This window comes from Gymnogyps californianus, chromosome 20 (genome assembly GCF_018139145.2).
Source record: "Gymnogyps californianus isolate 813 chromosome 20, ASM1813914v2, whole genome shotgun sequence".
Lineage (NCBI taxonomy): Eukaryota > Metazoa > Chordata > Aves > Accipitriformes > Cathartidae > Gymnogyps > Gymnogyps californianus.
The window spans coordinates 6,671,188-6,698,547 of NC_059490.1; the positions used below are offsets into that span (position 1 = coordinate 6,671,188).

At 41.8% G+C, this 27,360-nt stretch overlaps 1 protein-coding gene across 1 annotated transcript; it reads right to left on the reverse strand.

The window, feature by feature from the left end:
- Positions 1–900: 900 nt before the first annotated feature.
- PITPNA (phosphatidylinositol transfer protein alpha) lies at positions 901–26,772 on the reverse strand. Its single transcript, XM_050908855.1, has 12 exons — positions 26,700–26,772; positions 21,327–21,357; positions 14,965–15,110; positions 14,275–14,366; positions 11,897–11,904; positions 9,515–9,589; positions 9,054–9,137; positions 7,593–7,670; positions 6,537–6,647; positions 4,759–4,881; positions 3,951–4,020; positions 901–2,622 (listed from the first exon to the last, which is right to left on the reverse strand). Exons 1-11 carry the CDS (start codon positions 26,717–26,719, stop codon positions 3,973–3,975), a joined length of 816 nt encoding a protein of 271 aa, XP_050764812.1. The 5' UTR covers positions 26,720–26,772; the 3' UTR covers positions 901–2,622; positions 3,951–3,972.
- Between the last annotated feature and the right edge of the window lie 588 nt (positions 26,773–27,360).

Below are 27,360 nucleotides of genomic sequence, written 5' to 3' on the forward strand. Positions count from 1 at the left end.
GATGAACCCAGAGAGGTGCAGCGTGGGGAGGGGGGGGGGGGGGGCAAGCGACCCCACCAGCAAACCGGCCTGACCCAGGCTGCGGTGAGGTACCTGCCTCTGGGACCCCCGAACCCACCCAGCGTGGGTCAGGGAGAGGGTCACAGCACAACCATCGCCCTAGAACAGACAAACGGCCCAGCAATAACCCCTCCGGGAGCCGGCAGGTTGAGGGGTCCTTGCCAAAGCCAATGAGATACACAGCACGGCAATGCTGCGTGATCTTCGCTATGCTCACTAGCAGGAACCAAGCGTCGAGACTGAAAGGTCTTTATAGGATTTGTCTATCCCAAGGCTGAGGGATGCTTTCACTTTGGATTAAGTTGGAAGGAAAGAAAGCAAGGGGCGGGGAGGGGGAAAGTATTCAGGCTGGAGTTCCTGTGGTTTTTTTTCCCCCAGTTTTTCCACTAATCAGGAAAGCTTTGTGTAAAAGCTCTTACTCTGAAATCAGAGGATCAAAAAAGGATTGCATGGTGGAATGTTACAATCTGCTTCCATAGCGATTAGTGTCATCGGATAGAAAGCCTCTTGGATAACACAAATTGAAAGAACAAGTGTGCTATGTGTATTCTCAGGTTGTCCTCAAGTGTAAGAATCCCTCAAAACGTAACCAACAAACACGAACAGAAGTCAGTGCATAAATTCTCAGTTAAAAATACTTTAAACTGAAAGAACTATAACTGGGGCCTACACTCCTAGAATACTTCTTGAACAGCTATAGAAGATGCCACGAAACATCCTGGTCCCAAATAGCCTCACAGATTAAAGTTTAGTTTCTTCACCTATTTTACAATAGATTTGTTTTACTTCTGCCTGGTAAGATTGCTAAAAATCCCTCAAACCCCACCCCCACCCCGCAAAACCGTCTGAGGTCACTGAGAAGAGCCTGCCAGAGTTACTGGTACAATTCAGAGCTTATTGCACTTCGACATGAGTAAGGCAAAATAACAAACTAAAAATAAAGGGATAAACTGCCCCCTCCCCAGAAACCAAACGCCATCCTCTCCCTCCAGAGCATGCCTCATCTTCCCTCGCACTGAAAACAGTTCGGATCCCAGCACATACTTGTTCAGCATGGCACGGGATCATTTCAGGATCCCCTGCTTGCAGGAGTGTGAAGGGCTGAAGGAGTCGGATGTATTACAGAACGCCAAGACGACTCCTCAGAAGTGGTGATACACCCACGACTGTGTTTGGCATTCAGTATTTTGTGTTAGTGCTGCCAAATACAGAAGTGGAAAATAAAGTGATTACTACTAGGAAAAAAAAAAGAAAAATCAAACATTGGGCCTTAGGCATAAGCAAAGAAATTTTTTTTTTCTCATATGTATTTAATAAAGCAGCATTTCTTTGATTCTGTTCTGCTTATTTGATTGTCTAAAGCTGATATCAACATAAGGATAGTTACAGCAAGTATTTGAGTTCATTGAATAACCAGAGCTCTTTACATCGTTTAACAGTATCCTTTGTGATTTATAGTAACTGACAGATATCCTAGAAAACAACTGCAGGTCTTTATAAGTTGCTTTTTTATAGCATGAAAGGAGATATTTTAGTCAGTCTTGCAATGGGAAGAATATTATTGCTGAGCAGAACCACCGACCCAGGCACCTGGATGTAATCAGATACCAAGACTTCACTTGTACGCCAGCTTTTGCTACATCCCAATTTGTCCAGGGAGAATCACATTATTATTAGTCAAAATAATTTTAGCTTTGTAAGTTATGGGAAGTCTTAGTAAATAAAGAACCAGGAAGTTGCAACATATGTCAAGCAACTTTTCATTATGATTTTGAAAGACTGACACACACAGCTGAAGGACAACACAGCTACATGGGCCACGGGCACCATGTACCACTAAATTGAAACTCAACAGTTATGTGCTGAAGGCCCTAGCATGGGGACGCTGAATGCAGCTTCTGTGCAGTCTTTAATTCATGTATGCTAAGACAGAACAAAGTAACGCCGTGCAGAAGCCACGTATCACGATTCATCGCAGACCAAGAACTATATCTGGCTACTCCTGATTATGTATTCAGATTACATGCTATTAAATTTCTTACCCTGGGAGCAAGGGTCAGAGCATAGCATTTTGTGGAATAGTTTTGCACTCTAAAATACTGACAGTTTCCCTCTCCAAATAGACATTCAAAGAATGGTGTAGGGCTGGGCAGGAACAAAGGTGGCAGTTTATCCCACTTGGAAAAAAAAAAAAAAGAAAAAGAAAAAAAAAATCTAAGTCACCACATCACAAGACTATTTTAGCTAAAAATGTCACCTGGAAATCAAACAGGGCCACATCGAAATTGGTCTGAACACAATGAAAAAAAAGGAGGGAGGAATCGTAAATACAGCGATCTCTAAGTCACACGTCTCCAAGGAGCTACCTCCTTCGTATACGTGCTAACATTGGAGTGCTTAGTACCAGACGGTCTATTTGCTCACAATATTAAGGGGCATCTAGAATTAGCTATGGGAGATTTAAAATCGCCTGCCGATTGGATATAGAAAGGCTTGATCCAGAGATGGTCCGTCAGTCAAGAGTGTGGATTCCCCGGGCCTTCCTGACGACTGTCTTGCAAACTAAAACAAAGACACAACAGGAAAACATTTTAGAACCACTTTGGAAGAGTGTGCCAAAAGAAGTGTCAGACTGAACCTTCAGAAAGCAAATGTGAGACACACTGTCACCAGCACAGACAATGGCAATACACCACTGCTTCATTATATTTCAGCACTAATCCAGAGCAGAATTTCCAATATAGCCTAAAAATGACAAACAGAAATTGCAATTTAAACAATCTAACAAGTACAGAGGCTACAATACTATTGAGAAGACCACCGACTCATTTCTCTAAGAGCTAGAGTAAATGTGAATGAAGAAGAAACTAAAAAGGTTTAAGTTGCATTAAAAAATTAAAATATATCTATCAGAAGACACCCCTTCAGACACTCCCTCAGTGTTCCCCACTTACCACCAAACAACGAGCAGATAACAGAGGACAAGCAGAGGTAAACAGTCAGTCCTTGATAAGGCTGTGGTTCTGCCCCAGCCCATTCTTTCCAAGGATAGCTAGGATGGTGTTTTACTGCCCTAGAAAAGTTGCGGCTAGTAACTTGGACTTCTCTACATAAATGGACAATCTCTTCTTTCTCCTTGCCTTCTCACTTCCCTAATACTATACCACATTTTTGTAGTGTCTAAGAAAAATTCACCAAAACCAAACCCCAAACTGATTACACAATTTAACAGAATAAGGTTCAACATTCTCAGCACTGCTTACACGTTATCATCCAGCATGCTGTCTAGAATACAGCCTAGGGATTTGGCCAACAAAGGCAAATTCATATATGCCCTCCAGTATGATAGTCCCTCCCCTGCCAAGTTAGCATACTCATAGTGAAATAGATGAAAAACAAGTCAAAAGCTTTAAAATTGTCATTGCTGTTCCTCCTGCAAGGTGCAAGTGTTGCTCCAGGCCTTGGCCCGTTAGTAAATACTGTTAACAAACCATGCGAGGAATACATTCCAAGCATATTTGCAAGGAATTTTCAATTTCCGAATGTATTCTAAGTATTTGCAGGTCCAACTTATTCTTTCGGGACTGACAAAAGTTTCTCTGCAAGCCATAGAAAGTAACACATGCATTACAGAAATAAGAATAGCAGTAAAGGCTACAAAATGTTCTAACACATTTTTCTTACACTTTTCACTCAGACATTTCTTTAGAATAGTTCCGAAACAAGACAGTAAACTCACTCGTCAACCTGTCAGTGAAACAGGTTCACTATAAAAACAATACCACAGATTTGCCTGCCAGAAGCTATGAACAGGATCATTTCTTATCCAAATGTATTTTTTCTCCTAAATAGAGCAATACAGAGTTTTGTCAAACTCTCTTGATACCTACAGTGCACAAGGAAGAAGTCACGTTAGTCATCTGCAGCCGTCATTCCTTTCACTGGATCTTTTTCTCTCATCTGAAAGAGGAAACACTATTCAAGTACCGATTCTCACATGATGTTATCTCAAAACTTATTGGTATGGAACACGTTAAGCTACCTCCTTTATGTAAGACACTGATTATATTGGAGCATCCCAAATCAGTGTTTGTGAATATGCACATGCAAGCACCATTTTTGGTTAAGCTGTAGGTCTGCTAGGGATCTGGAACCATTATCCAAAGGACAGGGCATACATGAAACTATAATGAAATATCCTGAGGCATGAAGGAAGAGAGGGGTGCAGTGTAGGACACAAATCATGGAACAATGTACTCATTATTACCAAATTCATGTTTCTCACAGCAAGAACCCTGTTATATAGCCCCACTACCTGCTTATAATACTTAAGAGATAAAAATCCTTTTACTGAACTGGTTTTTGGAAACTAACGAGGACAAAAATGACCATTCAGCTTTGGGTAAAAGCTAATAGAAGATATTAAAGCAGTAAATGAATCATTGCCACTCATACCCTCATTACCTGTGGTTCAATACATTTATTGGCTCAACAACAAACAGAAGTTCATAACGATTAGAAGGAGATGCCAGCACAATGGAGTCATAGCCAATCATTCAAACCACAAGCAGCATGACCTAAATAGCAGGAGGACAATACACACTATGCTATGACAATGCAGCAGTCTTTCCTCTCTCTACTGGACTGGATAGAAACAGCTTCTTACACAACCCACACCTGCCCTGCTTTTCCACTGACCTCATCCAGCTGTCTCTTGGTCTCCTCCTCCATCCTACGAATGTCCTCCATAGTCAGATCAACCCACTTATCAAGCCAGCAAAAAAGCTGCCGATGGAAGTTTGTGAAGAGACGCTTTTCTTGCTGCAAAAGGAGGAGGAATAAAACATACAAGCAAGCTTACTCATAGGGCAATTAATATGGATCTAACCAGATCATAACAATTTTCAGAGATGTGTACACTGAAGAACCAGCTCCCTCGCCCACCTTTCTATATAGCTGCCACAATTGGAAACTGGAGCTAGCTCATTTTTATTCTTTTAACAGAATATCTAGAGCCTTGAATCCCCGGAGAAATGCATTTTTTTTTTCCAAGCCTAGACAGCAGCCTGCACAGTGCATTGAAAGAATTAGTGAATGCTTTAGTAATTTCCTTTGATTTGACAGTATTGTTCTGACTGAACAAAGTGCTCCAGGTTGGGTTTACTTAGAGCACGATAGTTGGCCTGAAGGTGCAGAAAAAAGGAGAAACAGAATAAAAGTATTTTTAAAATAATCCTTGACTTGCTAAAAACTGAAGGTTAGCAAGTATAAAGGGTTGACATGCACCTATCCTGCTTTTTTCTTTTCCAGTGACCTAAAAAAAGCCTAAACGTGTTTTCCACAGCTGAAAACCTTTCAGCAGAGGTAACTAATGTGCACAAGCTACTTCAAGTTAGAAGCAATTTATCTCCATTTTATAGGAGATAAGCTAGCCAAAATCATTGTATTAGACAGGGGTATACAATGCCTCTTGGAAATTTCTCATTAGGGAAGGACACTTCAGTTTTACCAATTATGGTTTCACATCTGATAACTTGCTCTCGTCAAAAGCAGCTTGACTACTTTGACGCAAACATGTAGCTGAAGAGACACTCATAAAGAGAAAGGGATCCAAGACACTGCTTTGTTCAGGGCTTTTGTTACAGGTATTTGAAATCCTGCAGCAGCATGGTCATTCCCCCGTAGAGTTCTCTTTAGATTATATCACCAGAGAATTGCTTTTGCAGAAGCAGCACTGTAGTTTATCAATATTAACCACTGAGAAGTCTCCATGATCTGAAGTCACAGGCATTTTATGAACATGGCATTGCCTGGCAAATTGCACGTACTGACTCCCAGGTCTAGCATCCTGCTGCAGTTCATGGGTTATGAACTCTGCCAGAGAAAAAGCGCTTTTCAGGATACCAATTACTCATGTTTTAAGTTAATGAAGTTTCCCACCATCTGCTTATTTTTTAACACAGGTATTTCAAGCAGCAGACTAGGAGAGGAAAACATGACTAGAGCTCTAGGACTTGCCAGAAAGATCCTCAGCTGATTCAGATCAGATAACTGAAGCTGTAGCTATCTCCCCACAAAAACATGTCTTGCCCCTGACCAAAATAACCCTAGTATACATGCATCGTCTCATCACTCACAAATCAACTACCAAATGACCGCAATTCTCAGGCTGATCCATTAAACTACACAAAACAGCCAGTTTACCTTCAGACATTAGAGTGAAAACAGTTCAATAGCCAATTCACAGAACAATCAGCCAGCCCTGCCCTTGGATTAGCAGCAAACTGAATCCAACTTTAACTGATCACAGTATATCAGGCAGAGGCCTTGACTGTATTGCCTGAGGGGACATGACTGGGTTTTAAGTTAGTATCTCCAGGCAGGATACACTATTAGAAGAAGCTGAGGTGCTAAAGCAGATGGGAGAGGAAACATGCCTCATTTCCCCATCTCTCCCCATCAAAGAGCTCACTTACCTTCTGTATAAAGTTCTCAACTTTATTTTGCAGACCCCACCACTTGAACTTGACTGTTACCAGTTTGTAAGCACACATGTATGGACAATCTGTCTGTTTCCCCAGCTCCTTCTGCAAAGACACAAAGATATTCACATCAGGACTAAGGTCAAATGTCTCCAGGAAAGCAGCTCCTTCAGTCATAACTATGAAGTCTTTCCACAATTCCTCACAATCATCTTGCATCCTTACACCTTGCCTATCTTTTATCGGTAAGTTTTGTCACGTCTTTGCTCACCCCTTTTCCAGGGTATCTAAGAGCATGATGAAAATAGACTGTAGTTTCCTCCACAGGTGGCCTTCCCTCCATTTCGAGAATGGACCATACCTTCCTCTCCTCTGTTGTCCATTTTTGCTTCCATTAAATGTATGTCTTTCAGTATCTTCACTATTATGCCATGGCTACTTAGTTTCCTTAAAAGTCTTTTGACAAAGTCCCTATCTAAAACATTTCGGAAATAGATTATATCATCCGAGTCATCCACATAATTATCAAGCCTTAAAGAAAACTCCACAAGGTTTGTAAGGTGGATTTTCCTACTTCCTTTTACAGGAGCCATATCCACGCTTCCCAAGTGAATCATATCAACCTCAGCTTCTACGAAGTTTGCCTGCTAAAGATCAGACTTGCACACCCGTAGCTCCCCAGATCCCATTCAGGGTCCCTTCTAAGGACTGGTATCATATTTGCACTTCTAGAGTCTTCAAATTCCAAGGATTTAAGTGAAAGGTTAAACACTGCTGCTCATAACTCAGCTATTTCATCCTTGAATTCTCTTGGGTGAACCCTTGGGCTGAACACCAGACCGCTCTGGTGATTTCTTGGAACTCATTCTGTCTATTTGTACCAAACTCTTCCGTTTCCTTTAACTTCAGAACAGATCACCAGCTGAGTTCTGCGTTTCCTTCTACAGAAGTGAATCCAATGGTTTACATATGTATCTTTGGCTCCAAGCCCCAGTATCTATACTTCAGTCATGCAAGCTGATACAGTTCCTGAACTCATGCAATACATACCTTCCAGTTGGGACCCAGAGGTCCACGTCCAGTCTTGACAGATTTAAATTTTGCTGGATCTTCTTCTGCCTTGTAATCCTATTGGACAGACACACAAGATTAAACACAAATTATCCTACTGTTACCCAGCTGCTCACTGTCACAAAGGATTTATTTTTCTGGTGGGCAAAGACTAACCTCTAACTGCCTTCTCAAGAGCTACTGTTTTCAGACTTCAACATTAGGTCAGGCACTCTTCAAGGAAACATATTTCTCCCCCCTGTGCTGTGTCCTAGACCTATGTGAAGAAGTGGTAACAAACTGATATGACCTTTGTAAGGACTCCTTTGGGGTAAGACTATTAGAAGATCTGTAAACCCCCAGGACAGGTTTCCTGTAACCACTTGTTCTTTGGGAGCCAAACACTGCTGCTGCAGAAAATAGCTATGCTGTCTGGAGCTGTGGTATCTAGTATTTTTCACAGCACGGTATCAGTGTGATGCTCACCTATTGCACACTAGAAGACAAGTACAGTCAAACTCACAGTACCACCACAAAGAAAGAGGCATCAGTTATGCCCCCTATTGCACAGGAAATAATTTGCAGCATTCCTTTCCTGCATCTTGGATTAAGACTGAGGTGTGTACTCTACTCCTACCCCCAATTCAATTAAAATGAAAACAAACTCAAATCATCACCAGTTTAGTGCCAAAAGTGATCAATTTGTAGCATCTTCTTCGGGAGTCTTCTGCTCCAGGTGAATTCTCCTTGCTCTCTGATAGCATTTAATTCAGAGTAGTTTGTATTTGCAGATGCAGCTTAGTACCTGCCTAACCTATCAGAATCAGATGCTACTCATGTTCTACCAATTCATCTTTATTGGAAAGAAAAGCTAAAATAAGTACTAGTTCTGGTTTAATACCCAAGGCCAAGTTTGAGAACAGGCAAACGAGCCGTGTTTGAATGGTATCAGAAATACTAAGTGGGGAAACTCAAACAACATTCCATTTTTATATAGTTGGGTTTTTTTCCAGTACAGTACAGAAACATCCCTTAGTTTCTTACAGTAACTGTAGTGATTCTTAGAACAAAGTATTAGCTACATGATTTCAAGATACACTTGTGAAGCCATGGGTCAGTTTCAAAAAGGAGGCAGTTTAAATAAGAGCCTGTATGGAAAGGGCAGTGCCGTTTCTTGCTATTCAAGCATTATAATCAGCTGCAGTACTGCAGAACTACATATATACACTGTTAGATGCACTGTAAGGCTAAGCAACACATTTTACAGACAGCATTGACATAGCTTTTAAAAGAGCTCCTCTTCTAGCTTGCTTAAACACTTTTAAGGAATGCCTTTCCTCCTCTTTCCATCCTCTCATTTGTCCTGTTACCTGTGACCATCCCTGGGAACACAGTTTGTACGTTATCCCTCTTTTAGCACAAGGCCTCCCACACTAGGGAGCTCTTACCCACCTACCATACCTTGGGAAGTACTTGACTCCGATCAGCAATGTCTATATAAATAGCTTCTACATTCTTCCACACATCTGGCTCCAGTTTATGAACCTGCAGGGAAAGTGCAAGACTAATGTAACTGATTCAACTACAGAACACTCCCATTCTAAGACAGTAAAAAAAACAGATGGAGATGCAGATGCCCAGTGTTCCCCTTCCACGTACAGAGAGGACACCATGGGAAACACACAATACGAGCACTTCTAAAGAAGCAAAGGTGCTCACACAGAACAGTGTTTGGGGGACAATTTTATTGAGCATATATGAGAAGCCAACAGGAGGGAGTCTCTGCCTTGCTAGTGCAATAAGCATTTCAAATCCAGGAACACAGCGAATAGACAGTTCCACACAGCAATTCTCTAATCTAGCATGGAAAACAGCATTGTGACATTAAAGAGATGAATAAAACACCCGACACAAGTACTTACATTCTCTTGTGTTCCAAGATCTGATTTATGCCAAGTTTCAATTTTGATCAGGAAGTCATCCTTCATATACTCATTCTGTCATCAAAATAAAGCTTCTTGTTATTCTTTGGATATATAACTTGTCTTCTTGTTAGCTAGATACGCATTAGGAAAGTCAACTCAAAGAATTATAACTTGATTGGGGTTTGACTTGGGGAACTTCAGAATTATCTGTAAACACATCATTGCTTTTAGCAAAATTGTTTGGTCACTAAATATGTAAGATCGAATAAACCACAAGCTGTTCACTGAAAAAGCATAAGTTCCATCGTTTTAGTGAAACATTTGGAGTTTATAAATAGCTTTTTCTTTAAAGGACAATACCTGCCACTCTAGTGTTTAGAAGGGGTAACATAAGTTAACTAGGCAGAAATTGTCTTTTCAAAGAGATTATTGACCTAGCACTGAGTACATATTTGGATGCAACTCTTCAAATGAACAACAATATTAAACTGATGTGTTGAGAGCTTTTGACACTGGAAAGGGAAGGGACAAGAAGCACAGTTTTGCCAAGTAAGCAAAAAACTTTCCGTTTCTCATTGTTACTGTGAGTAGAAAAGGACTTCCAAGGTAACCCTATCCTCCCTCGAGGGAGTAGAAACAAAAGCACAAGCCAGTGAAACACTCAGCATGTAAAAAGGAAATACCAAATTCAGAAGACAGATTACTCAAAGGGACGTAATTGTATGAGCTAACTTTCTTTTAATCAGTTTATCTAGACAATGGTACATTCCCATTTGTAAAGCTGAGCGTTGCTGCAGTAAAGAAAGATCTCTGACCCTAGTTACAAAGCATTTGTGGATATGCCACAGTTGGTAAGGGGGTTTCATCTACATGATCTTAGTGACAAAAGCTAAAGAGCTTCTTATACCCAGAATGCTTCATTTCAGACATTACACATGCTTCCATAGATCATCAGTAAAAACAATACTTACTGTAATAACTGGTCCAAGAAATCAACACATGAAAAGAAAGAGATACAGTACTTTAGTGAAAAAAGAATGTACAGCAACCATCACCCTCCTCCCACTATCAGCAAAACAGGGACAACTTCAGCTTCCCAGGGGGCTGCTCATACTACTGAGGAAAAAACCCTAGAACTTGATAAAAACCAGCTAACTTCACCCCCTTCTCCTCTGGAAATTCTCAGACTTGGAGAAACCCAGAGGAGCAGCAATTAATTATGTACTGCCACTTCTGCTCTCTGGACTCCAGCCAGCTGGATGAGAAGATGGAATAAGTATGTTCAGCTGACGGCATTTTACCAATCCTTTCTCAGCTTGCAGATAAGAAACCTCTCCATAGTTCTGAAGCAAACACATGCTGGATTTCAGGCCAGTGCAGACCTCATCGCTCCTGCACGCAGTAACCAGACCCTCTGCATCTCTACTGCTCATGGTAACTAAACTCCCTGGAGAGTAAGGCTCAATTATTCAACACAGAAAAGCAATTAAAGATCTTGTAACAGTCAGCATCTGTTCTACCTGAGCCATCAGAGTACGTCAGCAATTCTACTCAAGAATATGGATGTCTGAAGCTAGAGTTGAACTTCGCTGGTTTGTTCTGAAGTTTAACATGAGGGCTTTACTAAGAAGCAATTTTGTTTTAAAGGCAGTATTACAATTTGTGAGTTTCCAACCCAATATCCTGTAGACAGTACCAACCCGTATCACCTATCACACACATCCAGCTACCTTAATTGCCTACTGCCAGGCCTTGGACTGTTCTAAACCCCTAACAATTTGAAAACTGCTTTTTACAGCAATTTACAGAAGGCTAATTATTTAGACTGACATGTTGGGGTGGAGGGAGAGAACAAGCAAGCAGAGCTGAGGCTAATTTTTAAAAGGCCGAACTTCATCTCAAAGAACATTTCATTATTTCTGCAAGAACAAGTTTTCTTCCTCCTAGTCCAAACAAAACACTGAATAAACCAGCAGTAATTATAAACCAGAGCCTTCCCACCTTTCCATGACTATGCACCATGACTATGCAGCTGCCTTAAAACAGGTTCCTTCACCTTCCTAATTTCTTCTCTGTGGGGAAGACTCCTCATTTGTCAAGCAAACAAATTAATCTCTTTAGAAATGTCCATTAAAACTTAGATGCTCAGCTTGCTACAAATTAGGGCCTGCACTTGAGGCATTACAGCAGCAACTCCTACACATTTCAGCTGCAGTTATAACTTCTCAATTTCTTGACATTTGGCCACAGGCCATGCTGACACTCCGAAGAGTGGAACACACATCAAATTGCTTTTCTAGAAACATTTAAACAACATTAATATTTAAGTCAGACTGCAGAAAAGAACCAAGAACACTGTTCTCCTTGGCACCAGCCCACAGTTATAACTATTAGGCAATTCTCACTTCATTTTACTGCAGAAGTTGTAAATGCATACAACAATCTCATTTACAGTTCATACTCTCAAAGGAGCAAAGCAAGGCTTCCATTTAAAGTACATAAACCCAACATATTACAGCACAAACAAGTGTGCAGAATTGCAGAAAGTTATAAGCTAGGCATTTAAATTCCCTCAATCTGCAGTACTTCTTTGATAATGGTATATAATATGCATATTAAAATAATAATTGAGCTTTTCAGAGGAGATATAGGGAAATGCAAGCAGGATGATCTCGTATAATTAAAAAAAATACCGTGAGGCACAATTAACTAAAAGTACTGCTTTATTCAAATTTAAAAGGCTCTATGTGCAAGTAAGCAGTGCTCCAGAAAGCAACGTGCTAATATCGCCTTGGTACAGGAGGGCACGGGCAGAAGTACCACTAACTCCTACAGAGTCAAACCAGGTTTAGTTCTTACCGTGTTCCTGGCTCTTAAATTTCAAACTCTAGTGAGAGAGCTGAAAGCCATGCCACTTGCTGTAAGCCAGCACGGCATTTTATGTTGCACAAAGATTCACATAAGGCCATCCAAGTCTTCTCACATACAATCAAAATACCTGAGCGCATCCCAAAGTAACATGATAACACACAAGGCAGCCTACACCATATACAGGGGTTCTTCCCTCCTGCCCAATACTAGCAAGTGAAGGTTTCAGCAACTTTTCTGAGCTTTTCTTGATTCATGTCAGGCTGGCAGATTCTCTAAACAGATTTGTCAGCCTCCGCATAAAAACTGCCTTCTGCTCCAACTCCCACAACAAAGCACTTTCTATCTCATTATATTGGTGTTTATTACAGTTGAGGATTTTTTTTTGGTTATGTTATCATTTCTAGCATACCAAAATCTAAAATTTCTTCAACTGTGTTGGAAAGTCTTGTACTTGATTTTAGTATCATATTTTTTCCACTTAAGTAGAATTTTAGCAGTGTGTAACTGAAGGATAAGCAGCTAAGAGTGACAAAACAAGCTAACTCCATACCTTTGTTTCAGAAATTGGTGGAGAAGAAAAAGAGAAGGAGGAGGATATAGCTAGGCACTATATCTAACAAAACCTACTGGAGTCAACTTAGTCAGATCTGTTTTAAGAATTTAAAGAATTAATGAAAGAACTGTTTGCTTTAAACCAGTTCAGTGTACTTAACATGGAAATAAACTAGACATTTACTAGCTAATTTAATGCAGCAAGAAAACCGCATAAAAATGAGAAAGGTAGGTTGTAAATAACTTTGTTTCAGCATCTTGAATTATGTGACATATTAAAAACTTATTTTGCAGTTGATGATGACAGTACTTGAATTTTGTATTTGAAATATCCATTCCACGAGACTGCTGAATGTAATTTCACGTACTGAAGTAATCATCCTCCCCCACTGCAAAGCTTTTTCCTTCTTTTAAAACACTTCATTTAAAATTCTCTTAACTAAATTGTTGAAAAGTAAATTTTTCTATATTGAGTTTCAAGAACAGTTGGAATTTTTAAGTTTACAGTTCCCATAGCAACTGTACCACTACCAAATAGCAGAAAATGTATCCTTCAAAGATACAAACAGCATAAAACACAACCAAAAATACTACATAAGTTTGGAGGCAAAGTCAAATTTGCAGTTCCTACAGCAACAAAGATCGGAAAAACAGTAGTAGTTAAACATTGTGGTTGGTAACTTCAGTGAGTAAATAAGATACTAAACACTCCTGTAGAAAATGAGTTTTGACATTATTTCACCACTTTGCACAGCTTCCAGAGCCTCACCCCAGACTTTACAGATGGATTCACTTTATGCTTGTTGCATGAGATCTGGATCTCTGCGCCAAGCCCCCAACCCAGAAGCAACTGTAGCATTACCTGTTCAGCCTTCACTAACCTCGGATCCTGCAACTGAGCAAATATCAATCACGTAACACTTGCTCCCATCAAGCTGCACTAAGCAAGAGGCAACCAAGATCTTCCCTGTTCCCCTCTTGCAACCATTTTTGTTCCCACCAGGCTATGCTGCGCTTGAGTACATAAGATCATCCCTCATATATTCATTTCACTAGTGTTACACATCTGTTCTTTTAGTAGGACTAACATCCATTTCTTGGTCTGCTCTTTTCCACTGTCATTCATTAGCAGCACATCAGACAAGGACATTTCTTTTAACTCCACAGCACTATATTTTGATTTTCCTGACCACAGAAAGGGCTTAGAGAACAGAAATCTAAGATTCAAGAGCTAAAACAGCTTTCCTACTGGTTGCCTCCTTCCTTATCCCCTCCTACCCTCCCCCCCGCCCCCAAGAAACCAAAAAGCCAGCAGTCCTTCCCCATGCACTCACCAGTTCTGCAGTAGGGATAGGCATTCCATGCTTTTTCATGTATATTCAGAGCTCCTTCAGGGGCCAGCATTCTCACAAATGTTGGCACTTTGCTGCAAAATTTGGAAATAGGAAGAAAGGTATTGATAAGAACTACATGTAATGAGAGCTATGGTCCAGACACTCTGAGACAGGCAGAACATCACCTGAAATGCAGATGCTAGAGATTTGCACATGTGCACATTGGTGGAATTGGTGGGGTTCTCCCCACCCCCAGTATGATGACTTTCAGAAGCTGCTGAATTGGACAGGTTAATCTAAACCTTCTTTACATAATGAAAGGAAAGAAAAAAAGGGAAAAAAAAAAAAAGGAGGTTGAAAACAGGTTGAAATCTAGGAGGCATTTTGCTCTTTAGCCAAATTCAAGTATGAAAATACTGGGTAACAGGATCATATTTGCTTTGAAAAGCTCAGAGCCAGATTTTCTTGGGACAACAGCCACGCTTACAAGGGGTGGATAGGTGTACCAATGATGCTCACTTCCAGCTGTACCATGTGCCAGCTGCTGTTATATTCCTGTCTTACCTCCATGTCTTTCAGCCTTTACATAATCTGTGATTTACACAGTCACTGCAACCCTATTGCATCTTCCTCCAGTTCCTCTTGCGCGAGGAACCTTGCCCAACTCTGGGAATAAAATGCTTCACATACCTCTGTAAGTGGTAGATCTTGTGTGTGTACTGCCCACGCTCTCCATCTCTTTCATAGGGTTCATTCACCAGGACCTCCACTCCTTCACCTCCACCAGTTTCATTTTTACTGGCTTCTGCCACAGAATACAGCTGTCCCACTTGATACTAAAGAAGTTAAAGACACGTTATTGTGATAGCTATAATTTATCACAAGTAATAACTTTACCAGAAGCAGCCAAGGATAAATTTATTATCTGGGGAGAAGGCAGAGAAAAGGACATCCACTTGTGTGTCCAGACAAGCAGCTCATTTAATTCATTTTGATACAGAAAGCTCGAGTGGTAGTTAGAAGGAAAGCACTGCCAATAGGATAGTTACCTTTAACCCTTAAATCTCAAGCTCCAAACCAACACAAATTCAGGAGAAAGTAAAACAGATTAAAGGAGTGTCAGAACAACATTTAAAGAAAACGCAGATGACCTCAGGCATACTATAGCAAAATCCATTGTTTTTCACTCTTTTTGGCACACAGGTGTCCCAATTGTTCAGGTCAAATGGAGAATACAGTACTTTATCCAGAAGAGTCCCAAAGAACTTCACATGAAATTTTTTGACAAAATGGGGGGTAGGAGGGAAGGGAGTGAATAACTGCAGAAGGGAGACAGAAGATAAAGGGTACTTGCACCATCTAATATAAGTGTCTGAGAAACATACTTGTTAGATGTGCACAGCTTAGGAGCCCATTAGAGTCAAAGATGAGCATCCCCCAAGTGCAGTTCAAAACAACTAAATAAGAAGCTTGAAGTAAAGAGGGTATTTGCACCAGTGGGCTTTCCAGTGAAATGCTGCTACCTCTTAAGGCTGAATATACTGAAATTACCCTTGTTGGCCTTTATGACACGGCCTACTAACATACTAACATGCTTAAACCTCTCTTGCCAAAATTGACACTATGATCAGATCAGGTCATTTATCTTCAGTGAACACCCATTTCCCTTCTGAACCTACTTCAAACTCTGTTCTTTCAGGTCCTCTACAACCACGCCTTTTCTTCCTTCTCAACTGTTTTTATCCAACCCCAAATGATGTTTCACTTCCACATAAATAAATCCATTCTAAAAACTTTATCTAATGAAATAACTGAACCAACTAGTGTCCCAGATGACCAGTTGATCCATGCTGTCACTGCTCGCCCTACTATTTTTCCTATTATCTTTGTTTTGGGTTGGGGTTTTTTCTGTATCACGCTTCCTCTTAGCCACGAGCATTAAAAAACTAACAGGGAGAGCACAGAATTTCAACATACAGTAAAATTCTTACCTTAAGATCATTTTTCAGTCTCTTACAGACACTCACTTGGCAGCATTATTTCCCAGGAATCGCTCAAACTACTTGATACTATACAATCTCTTTCATAAGAAGTATGCCCAAATGTTTCACAGGGAAGAGCAGAGGAAAAAAATCAAGAATATGAGCAAAAGAGAACATTCTTCTCTGCGGAAGATGTAAAGACTAATACACTCTTGCCTCTGGTAGCTAAAATAGGGGATGCAGAGCTCAAAAGAAACATGATCAAATGAAGAAAATTCACACAGGTCTCTCTGAGGCGAAGTTAGATGAGCAGACAAGGTTTGAGGATGAAGAAGCTAAAGCACTAAGTCAAAAGGAAGCGTTCAAACTTAAGAGAGTTAAGTTTTCAGAACAGAAAGAGAGCAAAACAGCAACTGTTGCCAAAGGCAGCAGAAAGAGGCAGTCTGAAAGAGTAATCCACAAAGTGTTAGGCATCAGAAGTGCAATATTTTAAAAAAAAAAAAAAAAAAAAAATCAAACCCCAAAACAACTCCAAAACATAACTACAAAGCAATGGAACACTGTTTAGGCCTTCTTCCTTTTCCCCAGCATAGGGCTGTGCATCAGAATCAGGAATAGCACTTACCACTCCCTACACTGAAACCCAGGCTGGAAAAGCGGAATACTGCTCTGAGCTGACAACCCAGCAATACTTCACTGGGCTAGTACATCTTCAGCAATGAAGGAACGATTTCTACAGTGGTTAAATTTCATTGTCAGAGCATCCAAAATAAAAACAGTACCCAAGCTCTATGGTGTTTTGTACCACCTGCTTCTAACAAAGACCAAGAAAACATTTATTCCTATTGGAAGAGTAGTAGATGGTAAGCCAAAGTAATAAGGCTAGATGTCCTGGTCTCAGTTAATCTGGGGCAGGGCAAAAAGCATACCAGACCACTTTCGAGCTAAGAGCCACAGCTCTGCTGGATCTCTCCAGAAGGTACTGGCCCAGGTTATACAAGCACCCCTCACTTGGCTGGACAGTTCCTGCACTGTCACCAGCAGATTGGGTTTCAGTCCTGATTTTGGGCTGCAATACAACTCTCTGCCTTCTGACATTTCATACACTACATTGCTTTCCTTGTGACTCCCTATAGATGACCCATACAAAACGGAATCCTCACCTCCCTCCAGAGGAGCAAAACATGAGAGCTGTGAAATGTTAGAAGCAAGTTGATTTAGTAGAGTAAGCGCCATACGTACACTCATAGAGAAGAGAAGTTCTCATCATGAGTTTGGCAACTACAGCATTAGAGGGGAGGACTGAATGGCTTTGACTGCTTTGCAGCAAGTCTCGGGACAGGTGTCCAGGAGCACAAACTAATTCCTCTTAGTAACAGTCTCTCATTCATTCCTTCTCCTTTTTAAATACGTGGGTCAAAGTTCAGACACTAAGAGGATAAGCCCTTTGGTTTGGCATCTTCATCATTTAATCTTCCCTGTTATTTCTGATCCTTTAACCGCATTGATAAAAGAGGAAAAGGCCCAAATAAAACTGTCCCAATGAACAAATCCCACAGCATCTGCCTGCAAAAGTTAACAGAAAACCAGATTCTGACTCCATGAAGCCCAAAGTGTCAGACAGACCTATCCTTGCAGACCCGAGAGCTCCAAAAACCCTTCTTCTCTTCTGCAAGAAGTCATCCTTCTTGATCTGTGTCACAAGACCTCTTATACAGCTGACAGCATATCTTCATTACAGCAAATTTCTTTCAGAAGGCCTGATGTCAATGTAGCCATCTTCAAGAACAGTTATTTTCCTGAAAGCAGCTTTGAACACAATTAATAAATAAGAGTCCTTTGTGTTTGGCAAGCTCCTTCCCATGCGAGAGGAACAAAGAGGCAGCACAGAATGTGTACACACAGCTCTAATCCATACCAGCATTTCAAAGTGGCAGCTGGCAAGACACCCACACAGCCGCTCAAGTCCACGCTCTCAAAGTTGGCACTGTGCAACGTGATGTTGGTCAGAGTACAAGAGTAAAGGTTAGCACCTAAGATACGACAAGGTTTTTTTCTTTTTGCTCCCTGCAGTGTGACAATGTATAAAACAACACAGGAGTGCAGCTTGCAGCCTGCACTTAAGCAGGACCACATTTTGGCAGAGCTTCCTAGTAGAAGACAGTCTGCTACAGTCTAACTCCTACATCCCAGCCTTCAAGTTTTAGTCATCACCAGGGCTTCTCTTCCACTGTTTTGTTCCCATCTTAGCAGTTACTTGGCTAACTATTCAGCATTGATCTCTTTATTCATTAAGTCACATCTCCCCAGTGCCTTCCTGATCACTAGTTTTCTCTTGAATTCCTTACTATTGGTTAAGCTCCATTTGCTAGGGGTGAGGGGACTGAACACAGAATCCCTGGCATATCACAGAATGACACAGAAGACTCCCTCAGCCCTATTACGATGCCTCGAAGTCATAATTAATTTATTTCCCTATCTTACGCATTGGCATCAGACTTTTGGCAACAATTTGCATGCAGAAGGCGTGAACTCTTAAGTCTTTTGAGCAAAAATTGCCCATATTAAAGTGAAATCAGAAGTCCTCTTGCTAGCCAGAGACACTTAATGAGCAGCTACATGCTCAAGAGCCACAACAAGTCTCCAGAGCCCTATTTAAGAGTTTTGTGCACAAGGAAATCCTTGAAAGCAATGAATTTTTAACAGCTGTTTTGTAGTACAGACAGCAGTGTAGTGACCAAGTGATGCACAGATGCGTCAGCATCTTTCTACACAGGAAGGGGGATGAAGCAATACACAAAGCAGTAGTCATCCTTTGAGTCAGTACTGGAAATAACCTTTCTTCTTAAGCACACCTTTAAAACTACCATATCACATAAGTACATATGCAAAGCTAAGTGAACTTTAGAACTCTTCCCACTTAGGGAACTGGTTCCTGAAATCTGGCCTATCACATGAGAACCACCAGACCTTGAAAAGGGGCATTACACAGAGGACATGGTGACAATATGCAAGTTTGGGGAGAAATTAAGTTTGGTCAAGTTGGCAGTCCATCCGCAATCCAAGCACATTAAGGTGTTCTCTCTAGTATTTTTGTTCCTTCTCTTCTAATGATGTTTATTTGCTCTTCACTTCATAGACTTTTCAGTAGGTTACTCAACTCTCTGGAACTCCTCCGATCCAGAGGAGAGGAATACACCTTCTGAAACAGATGACCCCAGGGCATCCTCAGACAAGGAGGTTGCTAGAAACCGACAGATTTACATACCGCCGAAACCTCAATTTTCCACACAGACAGCCTACACACAAGGCTCAAGCATGCCTGGCACTGAACAGCCAGCCAGGAAGGGAAAAGAGCATAGCAAGGGACTCGCTTTAACTGGATGAAGGTTAATCCTAGTATCAGAGAACTCAGAAAAACCCTGTGCTGGGTTCCATCCAGTCTAACACCCTCAAAGAAACAATCTGTGTGCTGATGCTTTGACTTTCTCTTTACAGGGCTTGATACCTAGGAGGCATATCACTACGAGGCAGGGCTCCCGTTATTCAGGCTAAGGTCTTCTATTTATTGAGCTCTGGAGTACCTTACCATTTACCCATAGCTTTCTCTAACTTGCAAGTTTGCATCCTTTGCTTACTTGATAAAGCTTATCACGTTAGTCCTTTCTTTGTCAAGGACTTCCCCACACAAGAGGACTCAGGCACAATAAAAGATCCAAACATACTTACTCTAATACTTTAGTGAGACTTCTGTTAAAACTGCTTGAAACAGATTCATGCAGAAAGCATATAAGCTACAGGTAAGGAGTAAGCAACAGACAGACTTTTGGCATTAACAGCCTCATTCTTGCACCAACATAGAACAAAGACCTAAAACCACTCTCTGATCAGAGGTCTAGGCTTTCTGTCAGCATGTGATGCCTGTCACAGCAGACTGATCCACAGGAACAAGGAACTCAGCTTAGACACCGCTTTTCTTTTACTATCCAACCTCATGGCTGCAGGAATACACTACATCAAGTTCTAAACTGTGTTCCGTCAAAAGAATAGAGTTATAAAAGGGATATGCTTAAAACAGTGCTGCCATGATCCAGCTCACCACTGTCTATGCCACAGTAGCTGCTATATTCAGGGGAAAGAAAAATGAACAAGAGTGCTGTTATCGCAGCTCTCTCCAAGAGTCAGAACAAGCCCTTGATCAGAGCTCACAAACCTAAGGCTTACAGCCAAGCATCACAAGGGAAAAAAAATATATATCCGGAAGAAGGAATCTACTACAGAAGTGCTATAGACTCAGTGACCCGGTCATTTCCATTTCTCGTCTACCTTGCTAGTATGAACATTAAAAAATCGAAAACATTTATACGGTCAGATTCTCTGCAAAAGTGGTGTTCAATGCAGAAGGGAGGAAGGAAAGGCAAGCTGCAACTCTCGGAGAAAACAGCAGGGAATTAGCCACAGACTCTGCACAGCTATTCCACAGCCAGTTTGGTGATCAAAATCACTATGTCCATTTTAAACTATATTTCTTCTCTCAGTTAGAGCTTTACCTAAACAAAAAGAAAGTTTTCTTTCCATAAGAGCTAGAGAAGACAGGTCTTAAAGAGTCCTAGGAAAGATACACAAAATCTTTCATTTGCTATACCAGCCTCACAAATCAGAAGAAATTGTTGGTCTTTGTCTAAGAATTTAAAACAAAAGAGTTCCAGCAAAACACAGTTTAAAGGGTAATTTAAATTTGTACTAAAGCTTCCTCTTCATGTTAAAAAAAAACAGAAAAAAGAACAATAGTATTAATCAAAAGGAAACTGCACTTTAGAACAGTCTGACAAGTCAAGATTTGTAACCAACATATCTGAAAGTACTTTATAGGAGAGACAATAAGTACCCTCAGGCTTAAAGAAATTCAGTTATTTGGTCAAAATGATGGTGAATGAGTAACAGCTCACAGGGGTCCTGAAGACAGCTATATCCTTCTCTTGTATTTTCCAGTTTTTGTTCATACAAACTGCTTTGATCACAAGTTTATTTACAGTCCTAAAGAAAGGAAGCAAGAAGAAAAGGACTTACCTCCTCCACAGACACAGGCAGGATAACGCGGCTGAAAGGGAATACAGAAACAGAAAGTTAACAAATATCCCTGCAGCTGCAAAATTTACATGACACATTCCACACAGCAATGGCTACACAGCTCTCCTCTCTCCCCAATATTCCAGCATCCACCTAGTGCTAGCATCCCTAGCGCTTACTCTTTAGTCCCAAGACTATTTATATAATAGCCTCAAAGAGAATCAATACATGATAGAGCATAATTGCAATCCTATACTAAAACTGTATAATTCACATAGACCCTTGCCCGTAATACCTTACTGGCCTACAAATCTACATAGCATCAAAACAGTTGCGTGTTCCTTCTCACTACATCCTTTCAACAGTCACATCTTATTTCTCGTCAAGTTGTTGTAGAGCATTGCTATGTGCTTCAACAATTTTGCAGAGGTCTGCGATAGTCACAAGCCATTGCACGATTTGCTTATATGTCCTATCCAGCAGGAAACGACACTAAACAGAGCACTATACGGAAGGCTTTCTCAGAGCTGACTGCAAAGGAAGGTGTTGCCATTTCTACACGAGTCACTTTTTTTCACATTGTGGTTTCCTGAATGCCTCTTAGAATCAACTGACTGGACTACAGAGCAAAAACTGCCAGAAGTCACACTGAGATTTTTTTGAAAAAGACAAGAATAAAACTAAATTGAAAGCTGATAAAAATGCATGCATGTTAAGGCCTTTAAAAATATTATATCTATCTCCAAAACTAGATTGGTATTTGACCTCTGCTTTCAGTAAGGATGATGTTGAAATAAGGAACCAAAGCAAGATATAGATATGAAATGGATACAGCTACCGTGGGCGGAAGAATTCCCCATTGTTTGGGAATTAGTCTCAAAGAAATTAGGATATAAAGGGATCAGGAAAAAATCCTCTTTATCAATAAACTGATTTTTAAAAAGCAATACTGGTGAAAATAAAAATTTTGTTCTACACTAGAGGAATGTTACCAGCAAGATACCACAAGAACAAACTGTAAGGGGGGCAAAAGTTTATAGATTATGCAAGATTACTTATGACAGCAACGCTTTATGCTGGCTGCAAAGTACTGCAGAAAGAGCCACTGAGAACTACAGATGAAGTTCAGTGTCAATAAAAGCAGAATAATGCACTATAGGCACTCCTTTTTCCCAAACACATGGGGTTAATGAGCCCCAAATTAGCTATCACCAACAAATATCTTGGTGTCCTTATGGAAAAGGATCTGGAAACATCAGCTCAGCGGCAGTTCAAAAGTAAACACAACATCAGAAACTGGAACACCATACATACACACACACACAAAAAAGACAGTTATGCCACTATAATCTCTCATGCGTCAACATCTCAAATATTGCATATAGTTGTGGTCACCTCATCTCAAAGAGGGTACAGAACAAGTGAAGGAAGGCAAAAAAGATGATCAGAGATGGGAAAAAGCTTCTGTGTGAGAAGAAAGTAGTTAGACCACGCTTTTCAGCTTGGAAGAAAAAACAGCTAAAGGTTTAAGATATGGTAAAGCATTAGAGAGTCATGAATGGTGTGAAAAGTGAATGGAGAAGGAACAATGACTATGTCTTACAATAGAAAAGTCAGGAAAGAATAAAAATCATTACGCAACAAATTTAAGACCAATCAAGTGTACTTCTTTACATCATCCATACTTAAGTTATGGGATTCCTTGCCAAACACAAGAAGTATAAGCAATTTTAATATAGGGTTTGATCAATTCATGGAAGTCTGTATGCCACTTACTGACAGGATATACTGAACAACAATCATTCTACTCACTATTTATATATTGTTTCCTAAAAATATCTGCTAGAAGGCAAGATGGAAGAGGACCTTTGGTCCAATTCAGTATGGTATTCCTTACATAAGGGAGAACAAAAAAAAGAAAATGGATTTCCACAGGTAGACCATGCCATCAAGCATGACATTAGGTTAGTTAACTGGATAAAATTGCAGTAAGAATGAAAAGAGGGACAGGATGATAAGTAAAGGCGAAAGACCAAGAAACAGGGAAGAAACAATGGCTTTGGAATGGAGTTGAAATATTTTTCTTTAGAAAACCTGGTGTAAAAAGATTAATGTAAGCTAATGAAATTCCGTTTAGGAAACTGGAAGACACTAGACCTGAATATTATCTTAGAGTTCAATGTTCATGAACGGAGAAACAGAAACACAAAGAAGTTAAATAGTTTACAATCTGTTTAGCCTAGCAAACCAAGAACGCGGGGGATGACTAACACTTACAGGTACTCAAGTGATAAAGGAGGAGGAGGGAAGACTACCCAAGAGGATCCAGAGGAAAAGCTTCGCAGGAGCAGCAATGGGAACAAAGACTCCTAACTTTGGAACAGAACTTCATCAACTTATGAGAAATCATACAATGTGGTTCCCTGCCGTATCAAAGGCCTGAAAGTGATGAAGAACATTTAAGATCCCTCCCAGATTAAAATCTGCCTCAAATGACAGCAAAGGGAAGTACAGCTGCAGAGAAGCTCAGTGTCATTATCGTCACTTCACAGGAAAGGGAAGTGAGTCTCTACACTCTGATTCTCCTCAAGGTCTTCTGATGCAGTTTAAATTAAAATAAGGAGAGCAAGCAAGACCTCAACCAGCATTTACAAACCCTGAAACCAAAAAAATACAATTGAACAAATGAACAAAACCCATGCAGCTTATCTGTAGCATGGATAGGTAGAAATGAAAGATAAGTCTGAAAGACTGATAGGACATCAAATTAAAACATTAAAGCTATCGCTGCATAACCATCAGTACAAGAAGCTGTACAGAAAAGATGATACAGATTGACAATAAAAGATGTGACATCAGGTTTTTGTTATATTGCTCTATTTCTGTAACGTCTCCTAAAATACCTATGGAGCACATAATAATACCCATTTGATTTAGCAGGGAGGATGTGACAAGGGGTCACAGAGATGGAAGAATAATCTGCTCAGATGACATGGAGTTACAGCTCACTTATATTTTTACCACCTACACTAAGTAGGCAGTAAGGTACCTGTATGCAGTGTTGGGGCAACCAGAACTAATCAAACAGTAATAGCAAAGTACTTCAAATATCCAGGTCAACCAAAACAAGTAGTTTCTATACGGCTTAAACAACTGCCGCCTGGCACATGAGATTTAGTCAAAAACCATCTCAAATAGCACGTAAAACGGGCAACTTTCACATACAACATCAAGGAGGATTTATACCAGAACCAATATGGCGACACAACTCAGAATGTGCAACTGTTAGAGCTAGTTGGGAATCTCAAGAAGTCAAAAATAAATGCTCATTTCTAAAGTACAGTAGCAACCTTGACTGTCCTTAGAGCCACATATTAAGACACATATGTCTTTATTAAGACACAAAGAAGGGAAGAAAAGAAACAGGACATTATAGCTAATGACGAGACTTAAAACGTTCAGTGACCCTTCTGAAAATAGAAATGGAAGCCTGTAAAAAGAAACAAATTCAGTAATTCTGGACTTTTAACCTTTAGTCTTAGCATTTACACTTCACATTTTGTTTCTGAAACAGGTAGTGTGAAAGACTGGTAGATATGTTGATTTGGTGAGGTAAATGATAACATCAAGTAAAATGACTTTCGGAAGTAATGCTCATCAAAATGAACTTTTCATACTCAGAAATCTGCAAATTCAAAGTACCTATGTTCCTATTTTACAAGACACCCTGTAGGTAGCATAGCTCATTGGCAAGTGAGCTTTACTGCAGTACAGGGCAAGAGATTGTAAGCAGAAGCATGAAAAAGATACATGAATGTGAATAGAAACAAACGAGAGCTGCTATAAGAGGAAAAGTACATTAACCAACTAAATTCATAGGAAAATATCAACAAAACAGATGTTATAGAAGTTAATTATCTTTTCATGCACCTGAAACTAAGCACTTAGCCCAGGTTTCTGTCTGCTAGCCAGTTTAACACTACAGAAGGTAACAGTGTCTCTATGTTACAAAGACCAGCTCTGCTGCTGCTCTTAAATTCTACACTCCTATTGTTGGATAAAAATAGCAAACGTTTAAGGATTGGTGAAAAAAAAAAAAAGTTAATCAAATTTAAAGATGACTACAAGGATCAGTACAACCCTGAACATACTTTTAATATTTAAATCCACACCATGGTCCATGATCTGGCAAAGTAATTGCTATAAAGAGGACACTGTCATGTAGGTAAACGTGTCTAAGAGAAGACCTGAAAACCCACTTTATCATTGGGATCACAGCTATCTTCGGGGGGGGGGGGGGGGGGGGGGGGGAAGCCTCTTCCATCAGTCAAAAGAAGTTTAAAAAAATAGAATGCACTTAACTTAAGAATGCACTTAAGTTAACCTTAAGAATTCAGGAAAGTGCAGTAGTATGCAGAGCTCGAAGACACCTAGCCAAAGTGCACTGATCCAAAAGAGCGTACCACGTTAGCAAGCATAAAGGAGCTGAACGAAAGACTACGAAAAGCGATGTGACTAATAGTTACACACACGACAGATCATCCAGCCTGTTTTCCACCCCTTCTTTCCCATCACGGGGCAGAACAACCGCAGCAGCCTCAGGGACAGCAAAGAACTCCAAGGTGAGGTTTCCACATCAAAAAATATTTTGGAGCGATCTTATTTCTGGCACGTTCACTCTTGTTGGTGTTTTGAGAAATTAACACAGCTAAAGGAGAGGAGGGGGATCAAAACCAGGCTCGCTACTTAGCCCTGTTACAACGAGAAGGGGGCAAGATGCCCCCTGAAACCCACTGTGCATTGACCTAGCAGCTCCCAGCCGGGGTGCGAGCCCAGCTCCCGACTCCGGCAAGGCCCTCGGCGCCATCAGTCCCCCGCCCGGGCCACCAGGAACACCCCCCCCCCCGACACACACACACACACACAGAGTCCGGAGCCGGCGGCGAGGACAAGGGGCCGGGGAGGCCATGAGGGGCACGAACTGGGCCGCCCGCCGCAGGGCTCCCCAAGCCGCCCGGCCGGGCACCGGAGAACCGCAGCGACGGTGCGCAGAGGGGGACAGCGAGAGGCCGGTGCTCGCCGGTTGCCCAAGCGGAGGGTGCCGCTGGCAGCCGCCGGCTCCCGGGGCGCCCCCACCCCGCCACCGCCGCCGTGACCTTCACTCCCGCCCCCACCGGCGCCGCGGCCCTCACACAGCGCTCCCCCCTCCCTCTCCGCGGCCCGACGCCGGCCACGGTGCACGGCAAGGCCGGGCCGCCTCCCGCGGCTGGTCACGGCAGCAGGCCCGGGCGAGCGCCGCCGGCAGCGGACGGGGGTGACCGGGGCACAGCTGGAGCAGTGAACGGGGCTGGGGGGGGAGCTCCCCGCACTCACTATTCCTTGATGAGCACCATGGCGGCGCCGCCGCGCGTCTCCCGCCCGGGCCGGCCCCGCTGAAGGTGACAGGCGCCTCCCGGCCACTCCGCTGAACCGAGCCGCACCGGGACGGGACGGAGGGGGGGGGGAAGAGCCGGGGCGGCGGGAGCAGGGGCGGGGCGTTTCTGCGGCAACGGCTGCGTCACGGCGCCACGCAGGCGTCCTTACCTCAGCGGCGTGCGCGCCGCGCGGGAGGACGTTGACCGCGGGGTGAGGGCGGGGGAGCGGGCGCGAGACCTTCCCGCCTTCCGCGCCGGCGGGCGCGAGCGTTTCCCTGAGCGCACTCCCGCCGCTGTCGCCCCTCAGGGCGGCCTGAGGGAGACGCGCTCCCCAGCACTAACAACCCACACGCTCACTCCTCGGGGTCTGTGGCGCCTTTGGTCGGTGACTGAAAGCCCCCCCTCTTTTTGGAGGGTGGGAAGGAGGGCTGACAAACGACGCGGGTATTAACGCGAATAGCTAGGGGATAAGTCAAGGCTGCAGTCAGGTAGGGCAAGCGTGTCTTCTGGGAACTGGGCTCTACCTTGACAGCAGGTCATGATTTATGGCGTTTTCAAGCCCTCTTTCATTTTCAGTACTACTAAGTAGCAGCCAGCCGAACTGTACTTGGCATTAAGAA

Bases quoted from the DNA above. Each gene is read 5' to 3' on its own strand.
- PITPNA (XM_050908855.1), bottom strand. From the start codon at position 26,719: ATGGTGCTCATCAAGGAATA. The intron at 21,358-26,699 runs GTGAGTGCGGGG...ATTCCCTTTCAG, and splicing joins ATGGTGCTCATCAAGGAATA to CCGCGTTATCCTGCCTGTGT. The intron at 4,021-4,758 runs GTCAGTGGAAAA...TTCCTCTTTCAG, and splicing joins CCAAGAGACAGCTGGATGAG to ATGAGAGAAAAAGATCCAGT.